Raw genomic sequence first — 22,329 nt, 5'->3', positions numbered from 1 at the left:
GTAGCTCCTGCCTGTTGGTAGCTGAGAGAAGATGGTATGACCTTGGTAGTCAGGATCTCTGATGATGAATGTTGCCTTTTTGAGGCAGTTTCTCCTGCAGATACGACCAATGGGGTGGCGGGAGGGATGAGCTGTGAGGTACTGGGCAGAATCCGCTGTTCTCTGCAACTGCTTGTGTTCCTGTGCATTCGAGATGCTGTACCAGACCAGTTGGGTTACATCCAACATTATATCTGTCGAAGTTTGTTTGAGTGTTCAGTGACAAGCCAAACCTGCTCAACATGCTAAGAAAGTAAAGTCACTGGCATACCTTCCTTGTAGTTGTTACCGTGACATTAAGGTGTCCAGTCAGGTGAGAATGCTGCAATTTGTACAGATGTGCAGAAAGCCCATGCATCTTGTTTTGTAGGTGTTGGGGGCGAGAAGGATAGTAGGCTGAATGAAAGGTGGGGGAGGGATTTGTGGGGAAGTTAGGGATGGGAGATATGTTTGTGTAAGTAACCAAGCATTTTACTTCGGTTGCACTGGTACAAACTACCAGAATGCACCAATTTCTCTCATTACCAAGAACAGTTCAACAAATCACGTTTCATCTGGGAATGAAGAACGCGATGTTTCCAAACCCCTGTCTGTACTAGTAGCAACTCTGTAACCTGATGTTTGCTGCAATTCACAGTTGAAATTCCTTGATCAATCAAGTTGTCCTCTTTTAATTGAGCACATTTTCTCCCACTGTCTTTGACCCCTAGTTTTGACTTGCTTCCTGTATCTATGTGAAAATGCTGAATTGGGAATCTCACTCGAAGCTGATTATACACTGACTGGGGCAGGTGTTGAACCAAAGTGGCAGTCCAGTGTTCCAGCAACGCAGATTTGATCCTCATCTCCAGTTCTGTTTTGTCTGCAGTTTGCTGTCTCCCTCGTGCTCCAGTTTCCTCCTGCACCCCAGAAATATGTTGGTAGGTTAACTGGTTACTGTAAAATACCCCTGGTGTAGGTACGTGACAGGAAAACGAGAGAGAGTATGGGGAAATAAGTGAGGGAATGGGATTGTTCGGAGAGCTAGCTTGGACTTGGTGGATTCAATGGCTTCCCCGTTTTTAATCACAAATATAAAGAAACAAAAAAAAGTTCAGAGGTTAGTAAATATAACAATATTTTCTGTACTCTGTTCAAAGTTTGCTACCAACCCCTCAGTCACAACTCGTGGAACAATTATCTTCGCAGGATGCATATTTTAATTAATAAATTCTGAAACAGCCTTAGTCATGTTGTTTCTAAAACTATGTTGGTAAGGTCAAAATCATTGTGTCATTGACCTAAGTAAATAGCCGATTCAAAGTAGCAATAAATGATCCAGCATCACTGTAGAAACTTCTGCAATAATTCTGACGAAGGAGATTGCTGAGAGAGGAGCTGAGCAAGTACTTATATGTACGTATGAGGAAATTATATTTCTGGCTTGCTTTTGTGTAGAGAATGCATAATGCATTCTTGTTACTAAACCGTTCAAGTTGGCTTTTACTACACTCTGCGTCTTCTCCCTTCTCAAACACTTGTTACAGTTGAGTAAATTCTCAGGGAGTAACACACAAAGAGAGATCTGCCGCGAATGTACTAAAAGTCTTCTGTGTAGCATGCACTTTCTGTGATCACCGCATTCACTTCCCCAAATACTTTCCTCAAACCACTTTGTAATAACAAACCAGCAGCCCGGACCTTGAGGTCTGTTGCTGGAACGCAGGCTGACTGAGAACTAACCCATGGTGGATTGGATTGCACGGTGAATCTATTGCAATTGCAAACCTGTTTGGACTTTTGTAGGATGCTGTCATCTGTGCTGCAGTGGCCAACAGTTTGGTTTTGACAGTTTGATAGAAAGAGAATTTGATAGTGGCTTTTGACACCTAGATCACATCACTATCAAGCCAATGGCACTTAGATCATAATTTTAGGAGCTAGATATTGGGAGTTGCCATCCAGGCTATTATTAATCCACTTTCGAGTGCACTGCCGGTTCTTTCCACATTTACAAATGATTCTGCAACATGGGCTTGCTTGCCTTGAGCATTGGGATGCTCTTGCTATTTTGTTTACTGTAACATCCAGGATAAAGATGAAATATACCAATAATGGAAATGAAAATAAAAGTATGGTTGGTCCATTGAAAGTGTTAGAAAAATACACTCAGTCTCGTCTTCATTAGGTAGCTCCTGTACCTATAAGATGGCCACTGAGTGAACATTCATGGTTGTCTTCTGTTGTAACCCATCTACTTCAAGGTTCAACGTTGTGAGCACCACTCTTGTAACGTGTGCTTATTTGAGTTACTGTCGCTTTCCGTGTTCTCTCCTCACTGCCGCCATCAGGAAGAAGGTACAGAAGTCTCAGGACCCACACCACCAAGTTCAGGAACAGCAGTTACCCTGTAAGCATTAAGCTCTTGAACCAGAGGGGTTCACTCACCTGAACACTGAACTGTTCCCAGAACAAAGGGACTCACTTTCTCTGATTCTCCATTTCATGTTCTTGACATTTATTGCTTTTTTTTTTGTATTTGTAATTAGTGTGAACGCCTGCAAGGAAATGAATCTCGGGGTAGTATATGGTGACATATATGTTCTTTGATAATTAGTTTACTTTGAACTTTCTTGTCAGCTTGAGCCAGTCTAGCCATTCTACTCCGACTTCTCTCGAGGCATTTTCGCCCACAGAAGGTCATATGATTGAACAGCAGAGCAGACTTGATGGGCGAATGGCCTAATTCTGCTCCTATGTCTTATGGTCAGACAACATGTGTGGAGTGGGGAAAAAGATGATGTTTCAGATTGATGACATTTGAACAGAACTTGGCAGAATCAGAAAACCTTTTCTTATCTACTAGTAAATCTTTCAATTTTCCATTCAACCTCAGCTAACTCATCCCTCAAAGCATAATTCAGCATGCATTTCAGCTTCTCCAATTTAAAGTATAGAATACCATTATACTGTGATCAGTGCTATGATCAGCATTTATCCCTCATTCATATATTTAATAAACATTATGTAGGTCTCTAACTTGCAGTAATTTTTTACCCCTTCCTCTTCCCTTTTGTTTTTCATTCCTCACTCGAGCTCTCTTCTTACCCTTTCTCTTCTCTTCCCTTCACCTGACTATCACCTCCTCCTGATGTGCCTCCTTTCCTTTCTCCCATGGCCTACTCTCCCTTCCTAACAGATTCCTTTTCTTCAACACTTTCTCCTCCTGTCCCCTCCAAGCTTCTCACCACATCCCCTTCCTCACCCAGCCACCCATCTTCCCCCTCACCTGGCTTCACCTGTCACCTGCCAGCTTGTTCTCCTCTCCCTCCCTCCATCTTCTTATTCTGGCTTCTTCTCCCTTCCTTTCCAGTCCTGATGAAGGATCTCGGCCCAAAACATTGACTGTTTGAAAGACACAACAGAAATATATTTCTTTGCAGCCAGTTCCACATTGTACACTTTGACAGATTTAATTGACTGCATTGCCACTGTCACAGCCACGTTGCTTACTCTAGTCGGGAGTTATGATTTGGAAGTAGTGTTTGATGTTAACTCTGGCCTTGTCAAGAATAGAAGTGGATCACACTACCAGTCAGGGCAGCACAGAACATCACAGAGATACAACTACCAGAAATAGAAACCATCTACAAATCATAATGTCTATGGTGGGCTTGCAAAATCGTGATAGACTCAGCCTGTCCCAGTAATCACCTGTTTGATCTCCTACCGTCCAGCAGGAGATACAGAAACATCTCTGCATGGACATCCAGACTGAAAAACAGCTGATTCCCCAGGGCTGTCATGCAACCGAATAATGCCCCCTTTAAGAGTTGTTTGTTTTTAATTGAGTTGTAACTTAGAGTCACTATAAATAACTTGGACGTTATTTTAAATTTGAGCATTCTGTTTTTCTGCTGTTTTGCACTGGATAGAGTAACACTGCAATATTATTGTCTTCTGCAGTGACAATACTCCTCCATTAACTTAATGACTTGGACATTGTGGCCAGAAGATGGATTACCAAATAGTGCAAAAAAAACCACTTTTGCAAGTAAATCTACTCCTTGCACTCACATGTCTGGAGAGGAAAATGTTCTGTTTGAATTTCAGCAACGATTTGTAACATTAGTGGTCAGGCAGTACCATGGGAGAAGTAGGAAGTATATTATTCAGATCTATAAATTATGTATTTTTCTCCTTCCCCCATGGCACTTCCCTGCCACTAATGTTACTTCAGGACTGATGACGGGTCTTGGACCTTTGACTGTTTATGCCCCTCTATTCATGCTGTTGAGAGTGGTGAGCTCCTCCAGCGTTTTGTGTGCTGTGCTCTAGGTTTCAGGCAACCGTAGAATCTCTTTTGTATGATCATGAAGAGGTGTTGGAAATGGTTTATTATTATCATAACTGTGAGGAACTGTGAGAATCCTTTGTTTTACATGCCATTGATGTAGAGCACGTGCTAAGCAGGTACATCAATGTAGTAAAAAGAAAATAGTACAGAATGTAGTATTAAAGCTACAGAGGGTCATGCTGAGATAGATTTGGAGATCATGAGTTCATCTTTAGCGTAGATGGAGTTTGTTCAGGAGTCTGATGAGTGGCATAAAATGCTATCCTTCAGGCTAGTGATAAGTACTTTGTTTTTGTAACTTCTGCCCAATGGGAGAGGGGAGAAGAGAGAGTGACTGGAGTGGGAGGGGTCCTTGATGAGGTTGGCTGCCTTCCTCAGGTACTGGGAATTGTAGATGGATTCAATAGAAAGGAGTTTGGTTTATTTCAGGGTGGAACGGACATAGCTGATCTCTGCCTCAATGCATTTGCCCGGGAGAAAGGTTGTGTTTTTTATTGTTTAATATCACTAGGAGTTCCTATTCTTGCTACTTTTCCACTGGTCAGTTCAGATTGGCAACAACATCTCCACAGTCTCACTCAGTGCAGATGTACCAAAAGGCTGTGTGCTTAGCCCCCTGCTTTACTCGCTGTGTACTTATGACTGTGAGGTTAAGGATAGCTTCGATCCTTTGTTTAAGTTTGGTGACGGCACCACTGTCATTGGCTGTATAAAATCTGGCTAACTGATGCCACAACAACACCCTCTCACTCAATGTCAGCAAGACCAAGGAGATGATTATTGACTTCAGGAGGAGAAAACCAGAGGTCCAGGATACACCTCTTTGGGGGATCAGAGGTGGCAAGAGAACCAACAATTTAAAATTTCTCGGTGTTATCATTTCAGAGGATTTGTCCTGGGCCCAGCATGTACGTACCATTACGAAAAAAGTATGACAGTGCCTCTACTTTCTTAGATGTTTGCGAAGATTTGACAGGCCATCTAAAACTTAAAAAAAACTTCTATAGATGTGTGGTGGAGACTGTGCTGACTGGTTGCATTATGACCTGGTATGGAAACACCAATGCCCTTTTACGGAAAATCCTACAAAAAGTACTGGATACAGCCCTGTCCACTATGGGTAAAGCCTCCTCCCCCCCCCCCACACAGTGAGCACATCTATACAGAGCGCAATATCCATCATCAAGGACCTCTTCCTTCCACACCATGCTCTCTCCTCACTGCTGCCATCAGGAAGGAGGTGCAGGAGCGTCAGGACCCACATGATCTGGTTCAGGAACAGTTATTACCCCTCAGCCACCAGGCTCCTGAACCGAAGGGGATAACTTCACTCAGCTTCGCTTGCCCCATCGCTTGAACTGTACTCAGAGCCTATGGACTCACTTTCAAGGCTCTTCATCTCATGTTCTCAAAATGTATTGCCTGCTTGCTTATCTATCTATCTAGCTATCTATTTCTTTTTTCTTCTTTGTATTTGCAGTTTGTTGTTTTTTTGCACATCAGTTGTTGTCTATACTGTAAGTGTGGCCTTTCATTGATTCTACTGTGTTTCTTGTATTTACTGTGAGTGCCCGCAAGAAAACAAATCTCAGGGTTGTATATAGTGACGTATCTGTACTTTGACAATAGATTCAGTTTGAACTTTTAACTCAATGATCTACTGATCTGAAGGAATAGTTTTAAAAAAGATGTTGTCATTAAGTGACAATAATTATTTGTCATGTGTCCAAAGATCCAGTGACTTAATTGCAGCAGAAAAGAGCAATGTTTGTTGGAGTGCTAGGGTTGTGAGCGGTATTGCAACAGAACAAAGTATTCCCACTGGACAAGTAAGTCCATATTCAAAAAGGATTAAAGATTAGCTCTCTTTATCACATGTACACCAAAACATACAGTGAAATGCCCTGTTTGTGTCGATGACCATCACAGTCCAAGGATTGTGCTGGGTCAGCCTGCAAGTGTTGCCACATTTCCAGCGCCAACGCAGCGTGCCCACAATTTACTTAACCCTAAGCTGTACGCCTTTGGAATGTGGGAGGAAACCAGAGCACCCGGAGGAAATCCACATGGTCACGGGGATAACGTACAAACTCCTTACAGACAGCAGCAGGAATCATATCCCTAGCGCGATAAAGCAATTGTGGTAACAGCTCAAGGAGATGCTTTTAATTCACCTTTTATTATGGTGGAATGTTGCAGTAAGTATAAATGTCAGATGAAAAGTGAGTTGAAGGAGAAGAAAAGAAGCCAGTGATGGACTTGTGATGCAGTAGACAGCGCTGATGTTGGAAATTTGAAATAAAAGAGAGGATGTTGCTGAGCGGATCAAGCAGCGCCTGTAGAAACTGGAACTCGCATGATTTCCCTGAAGTTTCTGCTTCCTTCAATGTGATGCCACCCTCATCCCACACCCCTTTTGACCTCCTTCCACTGTCCTTCCAACATTGCAAGGAGACCGTTTTCTCTGCACTTCCCGGTCCATCTGCCGTCTCCGTCAGCACTCATCTCAAGGCACCTTCTCCTGCATCTGCAGCATCTGCTCCTCATCTTCCTTGCCTCAGGGATGTCCACTCAACAGACTTACAGAAAGTGTCCTTGAGCCTCGTGGTGTGTATTTTCAAGCTTTTGTACCCTCTGCCCGAAGCAAGGGGGCAGAGAGAGTAACCGCGATGGGAGGAGTCCATGGTTGTATTGGCTGCTTTCCCGAGGCAGGGTCAATGACAGAAAGGCTGTTCTTCATGATGGACTGGGTAGTGTCCTCAACTCTCTGCAATTTCCTGCAGTCTTGATGTTAGAGTTGAAGCAAGTTCTAAATTGCAGAGAAGAGGTAAGTGGTCGTATTGTTGCTGTACCAGGATAGTGATTGAGGTTGTGCAGCTTGTATCAAGAACTGAATGCTTGAAGGGTGGTAATTATTCTTGAACTCGGTGATGTGTGACTTCAGGCTTCTGAGTGACTAGGCTCTATCGAATGACAGATGCTAGTCGGACACTAAGCAATTGGAATTCCATGAAGAATATTCAAAGGAAGCTCAGTATGATGAGATGCTGCATGGACAGGATGAGAGTCTGCTGCATCTGCTTTTCAGGAATTTGGTGCTTATCCTGCTCATGGTTCGTTTGGAAGCTCTGGCCTGAGGTTTATGACACCAAGCCTGAAGATGACAGGACGCAAGAGTAAAATACTGCAGATGCTGGAAATCTGAAATAAAAACAGAAAAGGCTGGATGCACTCAAAGGCAGAACAAGGAACAGAGTTTACATATCAGGTCGATGACTTTTCACCAGAAAACGGCCTCTGTGATGTTGTTGCATTCAATGAGAATTTCTAGCATTCTCCTTTTTATTTTTGATGGGACTTACATCTGTAAAGAATTGAATGATTGGTGAGTATGTGTAGCATTGTAGTTTGTTGGACCATCTCATGTTTAAAACCTTAATGATATGATGTACAGTGTTGAAATATACATTTTAAAAAATCGGTTCACAGAAATGGGGATGCTGTTACATTCCAAGGTTCCCATTTCCCATTAGAGTGGGGGTTCCCAACTTGGGGCCCACGGACCACTCCGTTAATGATAAGGGTCCATGACATAAAAAGGGTTGAGGACCCCTGCTTTAGCGACATAAAACACTGAAGAAAAATGATCTGCTCATCTTCAAGTGGGAGATTGTTTTAAATTATGTTTCTTGTAGTACATGGGAAGTTATTTCGTTTGTTACAGTAAATCTCTCTCATCCAGTTTAAGGTGAAGTGAAATTTCTTATTCAGTCATGATTGTGCTCACCCTCGACACGTTATGACGGCAGCCAAGTTGTTGCTGCATTCTGCTAGGATCTTCCTCTCCGAGTGTAAGATCCATCAGACCTCCTCCAGCAGGTGAATCACTGTGTTACCTTGGAAACCTTTCTGGTCCAAGAAGCATACAGTATATAAAAAAACAAATTACACTGGTGCTAGTTCTTGTCTAGGAACTGGAGAGAGGGCAGGATGGATTCTCAGTATTTTGTTTTGCTGTCTGTGTCACTATATGGACCATAACGAGATTATTTCCTACTTGTTCTTTGATGGCTTGAAACCTGCATTTGGATTCAACGTGTGCAATTATTTGCTGTTGGTAATAAGCTCACGATTTTGTGGGGCATCATTAAGCTAGTCACAAAGAGAGCAGAGTACTAGTTAAATTCAGTGGTGGCCGACTCGTTTCCCTCTTCCGGCTTTGGACGTTAACATCAGTCACCATGTAGTGTTTTCTACCATTCGTATCAACTCTGTCCTGTTCATGACTGAGTGCCAATTCTGGCTCAGTGTACTGCACTTTCAACTCCACGCTAAGATGTTGGGGGTTCAAATCCTGCTCTAGTGAAGAAAAATCTGTGCTGACACTCCAGTTCATTACTGACAGTGCCATCTTTCAAATGAGACTTTAAATCAGTCTTCTCACTCAGTTGAGTATTGAAATGGAAGAACACGGGAATTAACCCCAGTTCCCTAGTTTATATATGGACCCAGGCACATCAGAACGAATCAATTATTTAGTCACTATCACAGCATTATTCATGAAACCCTGCTCTGCCCTAATTAGCTCTTGCATTTCAAAAATACTTGATTACAAAGTGTGTTGGCCCCCTCAACACCAAGAGGGATGCAAAAGGTTATATATAAATGCAAACTTTTCTTTCATGATAAAGTTGAAACAATGCTGCAACAAAATTAAAAGTTGAGGTCAAAATCAACCCACACACTCATTCAATTTTGCCTCTCATTCTCTGCCAGTGGATTATACAGTTAAGGGAAAAAGTCCCATTTAAAGGAAAACAACCAACCACAGCGTTCACACCTGATATTCGAACAGAATAAGGCTGTTAGGACCTGATGCATTCTGCTGTTAGGACCCAATGCGTTCCACTGTCTGTACCACATGCACTCTGCTGTTTGTACCCGATGCGTTTCACTGTCTATACCCCATGCGTTCTGCTGTTAGGACCTGATGTATTCCGCTGCCCGTACCCGATGCGTTCTGCTGTTCAGGTTGTGCTGGTAAACCATGTTGGATTTGAGCTCCCAGCAGATGTTCCAACCTGCAGTTCACTTCATCTTGTGTCCTGTGGCACTGGTGCACTATTCCATCACAGTTTTCAGAGAACAGGGATTATTATGTTTGTTTAATTGTGTTAAAGTGTGGGTGAGTTTATTCTGTGTGCGTTACCTAGTGGTGGAAGTTGATAATATTCACCACCTCGGGTTGTGTGAGAAGGTGGTGCCTGCATCTTCCTCGGATGCTGCCGTCGCAGTGGTGAAGGGGCTTTTTTATTGCCATCAGATAGGGAAGTCTAGGAAGTTTTCCCAGTGATAGCAAAGGAGGAGTAGCATGTCCGGTTTGAGGAAGTATGGAAATGGTATGCCGGGGAATTTGCTGTGGGTGAAGGGGCGGCAGTTTGCGGATCTGTTGCTAACTGAGCAGCTAAGGTGTACCTGTATTTGGGAGTGGGTGTGGACGTTTCAGACTTCTGTGTTCTTGATGGTGTTGAGTGTCAGTCTCATTGCATTACTGCCAAGGGGTAAATGTTTTATGATACTTCTAACTCGTGCCTGGTAAATAGAGGAAAATCAGTGGGCCATCAGAAACTCAGCTGAGACCTTGGAGTATCTGTTTGGTAATCGTGTCGACGTCCAGTTCAGTTTTCGATCAGTGGTGTCCCTTTGGTGGTGGAGGTGCCACAACTTCATGTGATTGGAGATGTTCATTGCCTGGGATCTGTTGGCCACGAATGCTAGTCCCTCACTTACTGGATCTGACTTGCGGCATGTGGTCTGGGACGAAATCTCTACCTGTGGATCGCACACGGGCCTGAACAGATCCAGTCACCAGTGTTCATCTTTGATGACGTCTCTGAGGAGGCCCTGCGATCGCATCCCGGAAATGACATGATGACAACCACCTCTTTATCCTGACAACTTCGATCCAGGTATGACTGCAGCCATCATTCAGTCCCGTGGCGCCACGTGGTGCTTCTCGGCGTCACTCGAGTTAGAACGCTAATGTTAATACCAAGCTGAGCTGCTGTCCTGTTGTCTCTTGGATTCAGCTCGAGTCTTGTTTGACCCAACGAGATTGGGAAAGGCATGGATCTGGGAGGACTGGGTATGTGTACTGGCGAGTCAGAATGCTGCCTACTCGCACTGATAATGATAATGATACCGGCTGCTGTAGGGATCCTCATAGCTGTGGTTTTATTCTCCCTTTCAAAGCGAGCACAAAAGGCGTTGAGCTCACCTGGTAGTAAAGCATCACTGCCATTGATGATAGTGGTTTTCGGTTTGTAGGAACTAATGGTCTGCAAACTCAGCCAGAGTTGATGTGCATCCAACCTCTCCCAAAATTGTTTCTTCGCTCTTGAAATAGCCTCCCACAAGTCATACCTGGTTTTCTTATACAGACCTAGACTGCCAGACTTAAATGCTGCAGATCTAGCCCTCAGCAGACTAGGAACCCTCCTGGTTCATCCATGGTTTTTGGTTTGGGAATGTACAGAAAATTTTCGTAGGGACACACTCACCCACGCAGGTTTTAATGAAGTCGGTGACAACTGTGGCGTACTCATGGAGGCTCGAAGATGGCTCCCTAAACACAGTCCAGTCCTCTGATTAAATCGTGCCAACTTAAGAACAGTCCTGACATGCTGAAAGTACCTTGGCAACTTTGCAGCCAGAGGTGAGGATCTATTAGACCTGGTTTATACCACCATTTGTGCAATGGTGCTCCCCTGTCCTCTCCTCGGATACTCATACCATATTTTGCTTCTCCCTGCATACAAACCACTAGTTAATCGAGTTAACCAGTTCACTGGGAGATCAGGACCTGGCTAGAAGGTGCTACCTCAGCGCCGCAGGACTGTTTCAAAAGCACGGACTGGAGCATATTCAGGGAGATGGCTACCTCTGATCATCACTTCAGCATTGATCAGTATGCAAAAAGGAAAATGCATTGAGGGCATTATCGTGATTAACACCACACTGCCAGGGCAAACCAGAAAACGTGGCTGGCTGCAGAAGTCTGTGCACTGCTTAGGGATTGGGACGCTGCCTTCAAATCAGGGGACAGATTCTAAGGTCAGCGGGAGCCGCGCTGTCCTGTGCCATCAGGAAGGTAAAGTGTGAGTACTCACAGAAAATCACCAGGCACCCTTGTGACACCAGGGGTACATGGCGCATGTGGCGAAGTTATACAAGCCATAACCGATTACAAGTCCACCCAGTGTGTCAATGACGTCTCTCTTCCTGAAAGGCTGGCTGGTCTCTATGCACGATTTGCTGATTGAATGATGCGACATCGAGGAAAAATGCTTCTCTTCCTCAGGAACAGGCACCCTGTCTGGCCGCAGCTGAGGTGCAGCCCAACTAACGGGGTTCTTAACAGACATCTTTAACATCTCTTTGGAACCGTCCACTGTCCCTGCAGGCCTCTGGTGCCCAAGAGAGCGCTGGTAATTGGCCTAAATGATTACAGCCTGGTGGCACTGATTTCAACAATCATGAAATGCTTTGAGTGGCTGATAATGGTTAATATAAAATCCCACCTTCCAGCTACTTTGGACCCTTTCCAGTTCGCCTCTGGCTCAAACCGGTCCACTGATGATGCCGTAGCCCTGGCCCTCCACTCCGCCCTGTCCCACCAGGAAAGCAATGCCTCATATGCCAGGATGTTGTTCATCGACTTCAGCTCAGCTTTTAACGTGATCATTCCTCAGAGGCTGGTGAGTAAACTGCCCTCATTGGGACTCAACACGCTTCTTGGTAACTGATCTTAGACTTCCTAACGGAAAGACCTCAGTCAATCCGAGTTAGCAGCAACATATCGAGCTCCGTCGCACTGAACAGCGGTGACCCAGGGTCGTGTGCTCCGCCCGCTGCTGTTCACACTGCTGACATATGATTGCACTGTCAGATTCAGCTCAAATCAGGTTCGCTGATGATACTACGGTGGTTGACCTCATCAACAACAATGAGTCGGCATACAGAGAGTCTTGACATTTGGTGCGAGAACAACAACCTGGGTCTCAACATGGACAAGAGAGATGACTGTGGACACAGGTCGACTACTCTACACATCAATGGCTCTGCTATGGAGGGAGTGAAGAGCACGAAGTTTCTTGGTGTGCAGATAATGAGCAATCTTACCTGGATGCCTCCTCACTGGTCAAGAAGGCACAGCAGCATCTACACTTTCTGAGGAGATGAAGACATGCTAGGTTCCTGCCGCCCATTCCAACTTTCTACAGGAGCACCATCGAGGGTGTCCTGTCTGGCTGCATCATTGCGTGATATGGAAGCTGCAAGGCATCGGACTGCAAGACCCTACAGAGGACAGTAAAAACTGCTGAGTGGATCTTTGGTGTCTCCCTCCCCAGTGTTTGTGACATTTACCTGGAGCGTTGCAGACGAAGCATTGTTGAGGATCCCTACCACCCGTCCCACAATCTCTTTGACCGACTACCATCAGGAAGGGGGTACAGGAGCATCAGAATTAGGGCTGCTCGACTGGGTAACAGCTTCTTCCCTCAGGCTGTGAGACTAATGAATACCCTGCCACCAGTGAAGAGTCCTCATTAGGACAATGAGCTGTTTACTGTACTGATAACTGTTTACCTATGCTGAACATTACCTGCATTTGAATTATATTATTAACTTATTTATGGAGCAGTAATATTTTGTGTGCTGTGTGTGATGTATGTTTGGTGAGTGCACTGTGGTGCAGAGGGACGTTGTTTTATTTGGTTGTATGTACAGTGAGATAACAATGAACTTGAACCTCTGCTACGACAAGTGTACCCATTCTGAGGGAATGCATTTCATTCACTGAAGACAGTCTTCCAAGTTGATGGAGGAGGCCGAGAGGAATTTCATCCTTGGCATCAGTAAAGGCGATTGCTCGTGCTTCAGCCTTGGCCTTTGCACTCACGTGCTGACTTCTGTTGTCACTGAAGGTGGGGACTCTCTCGGCCTCTGTTGGTGGCTGTGAATTCTAATTTCACGATGGGAGAGATTCAGCTCGAAATGCAACAGGAAGGCTCCTTACTGAGGTGCGACTGACAGTAATGGTGCAGGAAAAAAGTGAAGGACGCAAACGAAACTAAACGTTCATTTGGCAGATTGAAGAATGATACCAGGAACTTTTCCACAAAGATCTGAGTGGAACGGACTTCACTGAGGAGCTAAAAGTGCGCAGTGCCTCGATTCATTTAGGAATTGCTTATGTGCTGTGATGAGGAAACTGCAAGTTCTGAATAGGTTTAATGCAAATGGACTAACTCTTTGCTTCAATCAAATGATCTTGTCATTTAAGGCAATAAAATGTATGGATTCTGACATCAAAGAACTGATTGCACTGATCCTACATAAAAGCAACTCATTGTGGACTGCGAGTATTTGCATAAGTGTGAAAGCATTTGTAGGTATATTTAGCACGGTGGAAATTATAAAGCTTGCAATAGCTGAGGTCATCATAATACCCAAAATTATACAACATTCAGTTGTGGCCCCAATTTTAACACTTGCAGCACTTCACTCAGTATCTGTCTCGCCCTGACGTTACCATCCACAATATCCTGTTATCCAGTGACTTTCTTTTACAATTTTAATCTGAATCCCTACTGCTCTGGGCATTTTTGTGGCTTTTTTTAAAATTACGAATGCTGTGCATGTTCAAATGCAGATCACAGAGTTTCAATTCAGTCAGGGTCATTCCCATGTAATCCTGTGCTGGTTGCTTCTGCCGAGCTGTGTTATACAGGTTTTCCCCCTCTACTTTTCTTAGCTGAGTTTGCAGTGGATGAAAGGTCATTAGTTGTTTGCCTCATTTATGTTCTATTGAATGTTATCATTCAGAGGTTGATAGATTCTTGATTTGTCAGGACATGAAGGGATACGGGGAGAAGGCAAAAGATGCAACGGGACTTGGGAGTCCTCGTACAGGATACCCTTAAGGTTAACCTCCAGGTTGAGTCAGTGGTGAAGAAGGCGAATGCAATGTTGGCATTCATTTCTAGGGGAATAGAGTATAGGAGCAGGGATGTGATGTTGAGGCTCTATAAGGCGCTGGTGAGACCTCACTTGGAGTACTGTGGGCAGTTTTGGTCTCCTTATTTAAGAAAGGATGTGCTGACGTTGAAGAGGGTACAGAGAAGATTCACTAGAATGATCCCTGGAATGACAGGGTTAACATATGAGGAACGTTTGTCCGCTCTTGGACTGTATTCCTTGGAGTTTAGAAGAATGAGTGGAGACCTCATAGAAACATTTCGAATGTTGAAAGGCATGGACAGAGTGGATGTGGCAAAATTGTTTCCCATAATGGGGGAGTCTAGTACGAGAGGGCATGACTTAAGGATTGAAGGGCGCCCTTTCAGAACAGAAATGCGAAGAAATTTTTTTAGCTAGAGGGTGGTGAATCTATGGAATTTGTTGCCACGGGCAGCAGTGGAGGCCAAGTCATTGGGTGTATTTAAGGCAGAGATTGATAGGTAGCCAGGGCATCAAAGGTTATGGTGAGAAGGTGGGGGGAGTGGGACTAAATGGGAGAATGGATCAGCTCATGATAAAATGGCGGAGCAGACTTGATGGGCCGAATAGCTGACTTCTGCTCCTTTGTCTTATGGTTTTATGGTCTAAGATCGGGGCTGAGAGGAAAACTGGATCAACCATGTGAAATGGTGGCGAAGACTCGATGGGCCAAATGGCCTAATTCTGCTACAATATTTTATGGTCTCATGTTATCCATCTGACATAGATACAGTATATCGATACTTTATTGATCCCAAAGGAAATTACAGTGTCACAGTAACATTACAAGTGCACAGATATAGAAATATACGAATATTAGAAGAGAAGTAAGAAAGAATAAAAGATAAGTTACCTCGAATGGTCTTACAGGAGGGGGTCATCACTTCACCAGCTATACGTTGACTCATTATAGAGCCTAATGGTCGAGGGTAAGAATGACTGTATATAGTGTTCTTTGGAGCAGCGCAGTTGTCTTAGCCTGTTACTAAAGGTGCTCCTCTGTTCAGCCAAGGTGACATGCAGAGGGTGAGAAACATCGTCCAGAACTGCCAGGATTTTCCATAGGGTCCTTTGTTCTACCACAGTCTCCAGCGTGTCGAGTTTGACTCCATAACAGAGTCAGCCTTTCTAATCAGTTTACTGAGCCTGTTGCCATCACCTGTGCTGATGCCATTGCCCCAGCACACCACCTCATAGAAGATTGTACTGGCCACAATAGATTGGTAGAACATGTGAAGGAAAGGCCTGCATACTCCCAAGGTCCTCAGTCTCCTCAGGAACTAGAGGCAACTCTGGTCCTTCTTGTACGTAGCCTCTGTGTTGGTGCTCCACTGAAGTCAGTCGTCCAGGTGCACCCAGGTACTTGTAGGTCCTCACCACATCCACGTCCTCACCATCAATAGTAACAGGGAGCAGTGCAGGCTTAGTCTTCCTATAGTCCAACACCATCTCCTTTGCTATTAATTGAACTTCCACCTAATTTATTAACTTCCCTTTAGGATCCTTTCACTCCTCCTTAAGGATTATCACTGCCTTTCTGCTTAGCTTGTGCCTGACATAAGTAACACCTATCTTTGGGGATTTATGTGCCTTAAACCATTACAGCTGGTTTAATCATAGTATTTCCTTTGCATTAATTATGCCTTGTTGGAGAGGCTGCACTATTCAGCTCTTACTTTGCATTGTAGGCGTCAGTTCTGTTTTCCATTTGTGTTTTGTTGTCATTAGAGAGGAGGTGATACCTGTGAGGGAGAAGCTCTATCTGGGGCATAATCCAGACTTTGTACCTTGAGGAGACATTGGATGGATGCACATTTACATGATAGATTGAAGAGTGATGTCAGGAACTTTTCCAGAAAATTCTGAGTGGATCAAATTTCATTAAAGAGCTAAGGGGGCTAAAACTCGAATTATTTCAGAAATGCTTACATGCTATTGTGGAGAAACTGTTAAATTTTGTCTGAATAGACTAACGCAAATGGGCCAACATCTTTCTTTGCTTCAATCTACTGATCTTGTCACTTCTGGCAATAAAGCGTATGGACTTTGACATCAATGAACCAATTACATTGACCTTATGTTAAAATAATTTATTATGGACCACAAGTGTTTGCAAAAGCTTCAGATTCACGAAGATTATATTGAAGTTAAATTCTGAAAGAAAATAAATCATAGATATAGCTTGCATACCCCATGGGATTAAAAGATTGAGCAGTGATCTCATTGAGGTGCTGATGGTTTGGTTTTGGAATCCAGTATGGGGAGAATGGAAGTCCACCAACTAGCAGTATTGCTTCACAGCTTCAGGAACCCAGGTCCAATCCTGACCTCCAGTGCTGCCAGTCTCTTCTCAATATGAGGCTTTCCGTTCTACAACACCTGAGCTGTCCTCCTATTTCAAATTTCCCTTCTACCACCATTGATGCTGCTGTCACCCGCATCGCCTCCATTTCCTACGCATCTGCCCTCACTCCACTCTCCCGCTGTCATAACAGGAATAGGGTTCCCCTTCTCCTTAAGTGCCACCCATGAGCCTCTGTCTCCAGCACACCATTCTCCGTAACCTCTGCCATTTCCTGCAGGATCCTACCACTAAGCACATCTCTCCCTCCCCCCTACCCCTCTTTCTGTGGGGATCACCCTCTCTGTGACTCCCTTGTCCAGTCGTCTTTCCCCATTAATCTCCCGGCTGGCACTTATCCCTGCAAGTGTGACAAGTGCTACACCTGTCATTGCATCTCCTCCCTCACTGCCATTCACTGCCCCAAACAGGTGAGGAGACACTTTGCCTGCTCGTCTATCAGAGTCATGTATTGTAATTACTCCCCCTTTCTCTCTTTTACTGTTCTTTATTCTGATTACCCACTCACGCCTTCTCTTCCTTGGCCATCACCTCCCCCTGGTTCCTACCTCCTCCCCTTTTTTCCATGGTTCACTGTCTCCTTATATTAGATTTCTTCTTCTTCAGCCCTTTATCTCTTTCACCTGTCTCCTCCCTGGTTATTTCATCCTCTACCCCCCCCCACCCACCCATCTTCCCCTAATGAAACTAATTTAATCTATCTTGAAGGTGTGGAGTACAAAGCGAGCAAGTTACAGTTAGTTGTCAAATCTCGAATATTTGGTTTACAAACTTCTACTGAACCACTTTTAATTTTTTAGCTTATTTCTTTAAAGTTTACAAATCTATTTTTCACCGTCACAATATGTGTCCCACTCTCTCTGCATAAGAATACACAGAGCTGAAATCCCCAAAGTGCTTTTCAATTTACTAAATTTGACTTAATTTTTTCCAAACACAATCCTTTTGTAAATCACAGAAGGAATGATTGCACATTGGTTCATTTAGAACTGGAGTGATGTACCATCTGTGGTAAGATATGAACAGGATTCCTTGTAATGGATCTAAGGATGAGGCCGACAGGCTCACAGGCAGATTGAGAAGCTGGGCACATTCATGGCAGAACAGAGAACATGGCCAACAGATTTAACAGGAATCTTTAAAGTCTCCAGTCTAAGTAAATTTTAAAAATCCCATTGATAAAAGGGACTAGTAATGATCATACCCTTCAATCTTGGTACAAACGAGTTGCTAAGGAAGAACGGTGCTAGCTGTGGTCATAAATTATTTGTGCTGGAATTGGTTTAATCAGTTCGGTTGAAAAACAGCTGAATTATCCATAAGGAATTTTAAAGATGAGAAGAAAAGCAGCTTCAGTGAAAATTCATTTTTAAATGTTATGAATTTGTTGATCAGAGACACTTTACAGTTTGAATTTATTGATCTGAGACATTTTACAATTTGAATTTAGTGCCTAGACCAGCTGTGCCTGGGCTCTCGGCCACTACTGGGTGATGAGCTGCTATGTCTTTTGCCTAGTATCATGCAATATATACAACAGGAGGCTGCTGTATTGAGCAGCAACCCTCCTCTGCTGTTAGCAGCTCCTCAACATTGAGCTGAGGCCTGAGGAGCAAAGATCTGGATCTCGGAGTGCAGGAGTAGGGATCTGAGCTCTCCAGCTATTGCACGATTTGGGCTTCTCTCATAAGGCAATGAGGAGAACACTGACCAGGGTCTGTCTCTCCTTGCACCAATAAACTGCCTTCAGAAGCATCCTGGACATCCAAGTCTACAGGGAATGTCTGCCTGGTTTCAAGAGCCTGGAATGAAATTAGTATACACCAAAAGTATGAAATATTTGCACGGAATTGGTGCCTCGTAATAAATTGAAGCATTCCATTCCCTTGTGTCATGTCCTCTTAATGTGCTGGTGTTGTGTCAGTTTAACCATTATGTACCTCCTTATAGATATTAGCCATTAATCACTTGTTATAACTATATTTATTAACTGTCATAAGTTGAGTACGATAACATTGTAAGTTTGGAGTTTTCTTGCTTAAGGTTCCAGCGAGTTTTAGGAGATTCTAAACCTGCCTTTTTTTCGCCTCTCCTCTTTTTTAAACAATTTTTTTCTCTTACCCTCCGTTTATTTGTCTTCACAACACGCTGGAGGAACTCAGCAGGTCGGGCAGCATCCGTGGAAACGATCAGTCAACATTTCAGGCTGGAACCCTTCGTCAGGACTGAGATCCGTGGATTTGTTTTCACGGATGCTGCCCGACCTGCTGAGTTCCTCCAGCGTGTTGTGAGTATTGTTTTGACCCCAGCACCTGCAGATTTGACGTTGGGTTTACTCTCTTTTTAATTCACTGTCCTGTTCAGTCCTTCCAGATTTTACTTCTGAATCAGTCAATCTTTTTGGTTGAGGAGATGCTGTGTTGGTATTTCTGCTTTCTCCAGAGCGAGGCGACCTGTCTCTCTCATTGCTCTGTTATCCACTTCCAGCTGATTTATGGTTAGATATCTTGAGCAGATGAGTGTGGGGCCGGAATCAATTTGAGGTGCCTGCTGTGGCAAAGGCTGCTCCCCTTGGCTGGCACATGGGGATACTAAAATACAAGGCTGGATGGTACAATCTGCCATGTGACATTGGTACACCACACTGCTGCAATAATTATTGCTCCACAAACTCTTCTGTCTGCACTTATCAGAAAAAAAGAGTAAAATTTGGCCAGAGACACAAAGATACTGATTCTGAGAAAAAACAATTACCGACAGGAATTGCGAACAACACACACAAAATGCTGGAGGAACTCAGCAGGTCAGGCAGCATCTATGGAAAGAATAAACAGTCAACGTTTCGGACCGAGACCCTTCTTCAGGACTGCAGAGGACTCTCCAGGCTTTTACCTTACCCACCCATCTGGCTTCTAACCACTCCTCCTTCCCCTCCCCCCCACTTTTTTATTCTGGCAGCTTCCTTTTCCTTTCATGTCCTGAAGAAGGATCCCGGCCCAAAAAAATTGACTGTTTATTCATTTCCATAGATGCTGCCTGGCCTGCTGAGTTCCTCCAGTATTTTGTGTGTGTTGTTCTCAATTCCTGTTGGTAATTGTTTTTTCTCAGAATCAGTATCTTTGTGTCTCTGGCCAAATTTTACCCTTTTTTCTGATAAGTGCAGACAGAAGAGTTTGTGGCGCAATAATTATTGCAGCAGTGTGGTGTACCAATGTCACATGGCAGATTGTACCATCCAGCCTTGTATTTCAGATGATTTCCAGCATCTGCAGAAGCTCTCATATTTATGATGGCAGTCGATAATCAGATTTGGAAGAGTATTTTAGAAACGTGAAGATGGCTATGGATTAGGTTTGCTATTAGTGCAATAGTGAATCTGTTCCTTCACTATGAAGGGAGGTGGAATGATTTCTGATGGAGGAATAAGTAAGATTTGGAAAACATCGATGTTGTGGTGCTCCATTCTGGATTAAAGCCCTGCATCTGCGTACAGTTTTAAAAATTCATTCTCAGTACAGCATGGATATTGGCGCCCTCCCCCCCCCAGCCCACTGAGTCCATGGTGGCCTGGAGCAACGCATTTACGTAATCCTCCCATGGACCCATTCCCCCCGGACTCTGATCCCACCTATCAGCAGCATATAAGTGACAGCGACCGATGAAGACGTGGAAGCAAACCAGAGCACTCTGAGAAAACCCATGTAATCATCGGGAGAACCTACAAGCCACACACATGCATACATACATACATGCATACACACCAATATCTAGGCTCCCAGACTGTGCTGTTCTGAAGTAGTGTGGAAAATGGTGGGAACGTATGGGAAAAATGAACCAGTCAGTGCAATGACAAGTATAGTTTGGCAGGGCTCTCCTTTTGAATAAACTGAACAGAACTCCCTGTGATCTAACGGTTCACTTCGGAGCGCAGGGAGAAGCTCAGGTCAGTGCAGGGATCGGTGTGAAGATCCAAGTGGCCCGTGGTTACTGCATATGGTGAAGAGCAGGCAATCTGTTGTTGTACAGGTCTGTTACATTTAACTCCTCTTTTTTATGTCCTTGCAGTTAACAAAGCTGGAGAAGCAGCAGCAACGAAAGGAGAAGACTAGAACTAAAGTACCCTCGGAATACACCAAGGAGAAAAGTGCCTCACGCAGCAAAGATGATCCCAGTGCCAGCAGTGGCGCAGACGGCGACGTTTCTTCAGAAAGAGAGCCCTAATTCCACTCTGTGCAAACTGGTGTGTATTCACTCATCTAATGAGCTCCTGGTTTAATTCATTCTGGTTTTAGATGTGACTATCCAAGCTTTACGTGCACCATGTACCGTGGTGTGTAACGGGAGTACCGAGTCTTGGTTAATCAGCTTGTGTCGGTATGTGTCCACAATTCTCCACAAAATACCTACATGGAGCCTGGGCTGGATAGTTTCAGTTGCCCGTGCCTAGCTAACTAGGTGAGAATGAGAAATGAATTTACCCTTCTGCCACCCCAAGCACCAGCCTTGTCCACATAAGTCTCCTCTCACCCTGGTAGGTCCAAACTTCATCACCTTAACCTGTCCCACTCTCTCTAATCAGACTTCTGCTTAAACACATCCATGTCACTTGTCCTTATTCCTGTACAGTTCTGAGTTCTGTATGTACCAAGCACAGAAGTTTCTTCTGACCTTACTGTTGAACTTAGAGGTGTTTGTAGCCCCTGGCTTAGAACTATATTTCTGTGCAAAAGTCTTGGGCACGTTAATATATAGCTAGGGTACCTAAGACTTTGGTGCAGTACTGCATTTGTCAATGTGGAGTAGAGAGCAGGTTTGTAAACCTGGCAAAGGATGCTGAGAATGGTGAGGGTGGAGCACCAAGGGAAGAGTGTGGGACAGGTGGCAGAGGAGGAGTGCCAGGGGTAAGCGGGTGGCGCGGGTGCTGACACACACAGCCCAAGGTCATTTGATTCCAAACAGTTGGTTTATTGATCATTACAAAATGTCTCTCTGGTGCTTCCTGCTCCCCCCCTCCCTTTTTCCAACCACGTTTCCCCTCTCCCTACCCCCTTCCTACTTTCAGTTCACAATAGAGACCCATATCAGAATAAGGTTTATCATCTCTCACAGAGGTCATGAAATTTGTTTTTTTTTTGCGGCAGGATTACAGTGCAATGCATAAAATTATTACAGTACTGTCCAAAAGTCCTAGGCACCCTAGCTATATACTTGTGTGCCCAGGACTTTTGCACAGAATTCTACCTCTCTGTGAAGACATATTCTCCATATCTTAGCTTGCACCTGTTCAAGTCATCTCATCTAGCTGAAGGATAGAGCCCTGTCCTCTTTGGTCTTTCCATTGTCATCCCATAACCCACCTTCATGAACCCTGCTAGTGGGGGAGAGAGAGTTCCAGGGCGTGGGGTGGCAAGTGGCAGCAGCACTATTAAACAGATTGAGCCCTTGAGCTGGAAAGCAAAGACCCGGCATTGCAGCAGGAAAGGGGGGAGAGGAATAGCCCAAGGTGTGAGTTGATGGAGAATGAGGAAGG

At 44.3% G+C, this 22,329-nt stretch overlaps 1 protein-coding gene across 1 annotated transcript in view; it reads left to right on the top strand.

The window, feature by feature from the left end:
- Nucleotides 1-22,329, top strand: part of dtd1 (D-aminoacyl-tRNA deacylase 1) — a 176,978-nt gene that overhangs the window by 127,709 nt on the left and 26,940 nt on the right. The window contains exon 5 of the mRNA XM_063056263.1: nt 20,865-21,039. Coding sequence (XP_062912333.1) covers nt 20,865-21,020 — 156 coding nt within the window. The 3' untranslated portion in view covers nt 21,021-21,039. The remainder of the gene's footprint in view (nt 1-20,864; nt 21,040-22,329) is intronic.

The sequence above is a fragment of the Mobula hypostoma genome, chromosome 8, assembly GCF_963921235.1.
Source record: "Mobula hypostoma chromosome 8, sMobHyp1.1, whole genome shotgun sequence".
Taxonomy (NCBI): Eukaryota; Metazoa; Chordata; class Chondrichthyes; order Myliobatiformes; family Myliobatidae; genus Mobula; species Mobula hypostoma.
The sequence above is the reverse complement of the archived record's forward strand: the minus strand, read 5'-3'. Positions and strand labels throughout refer to the sequence as shown.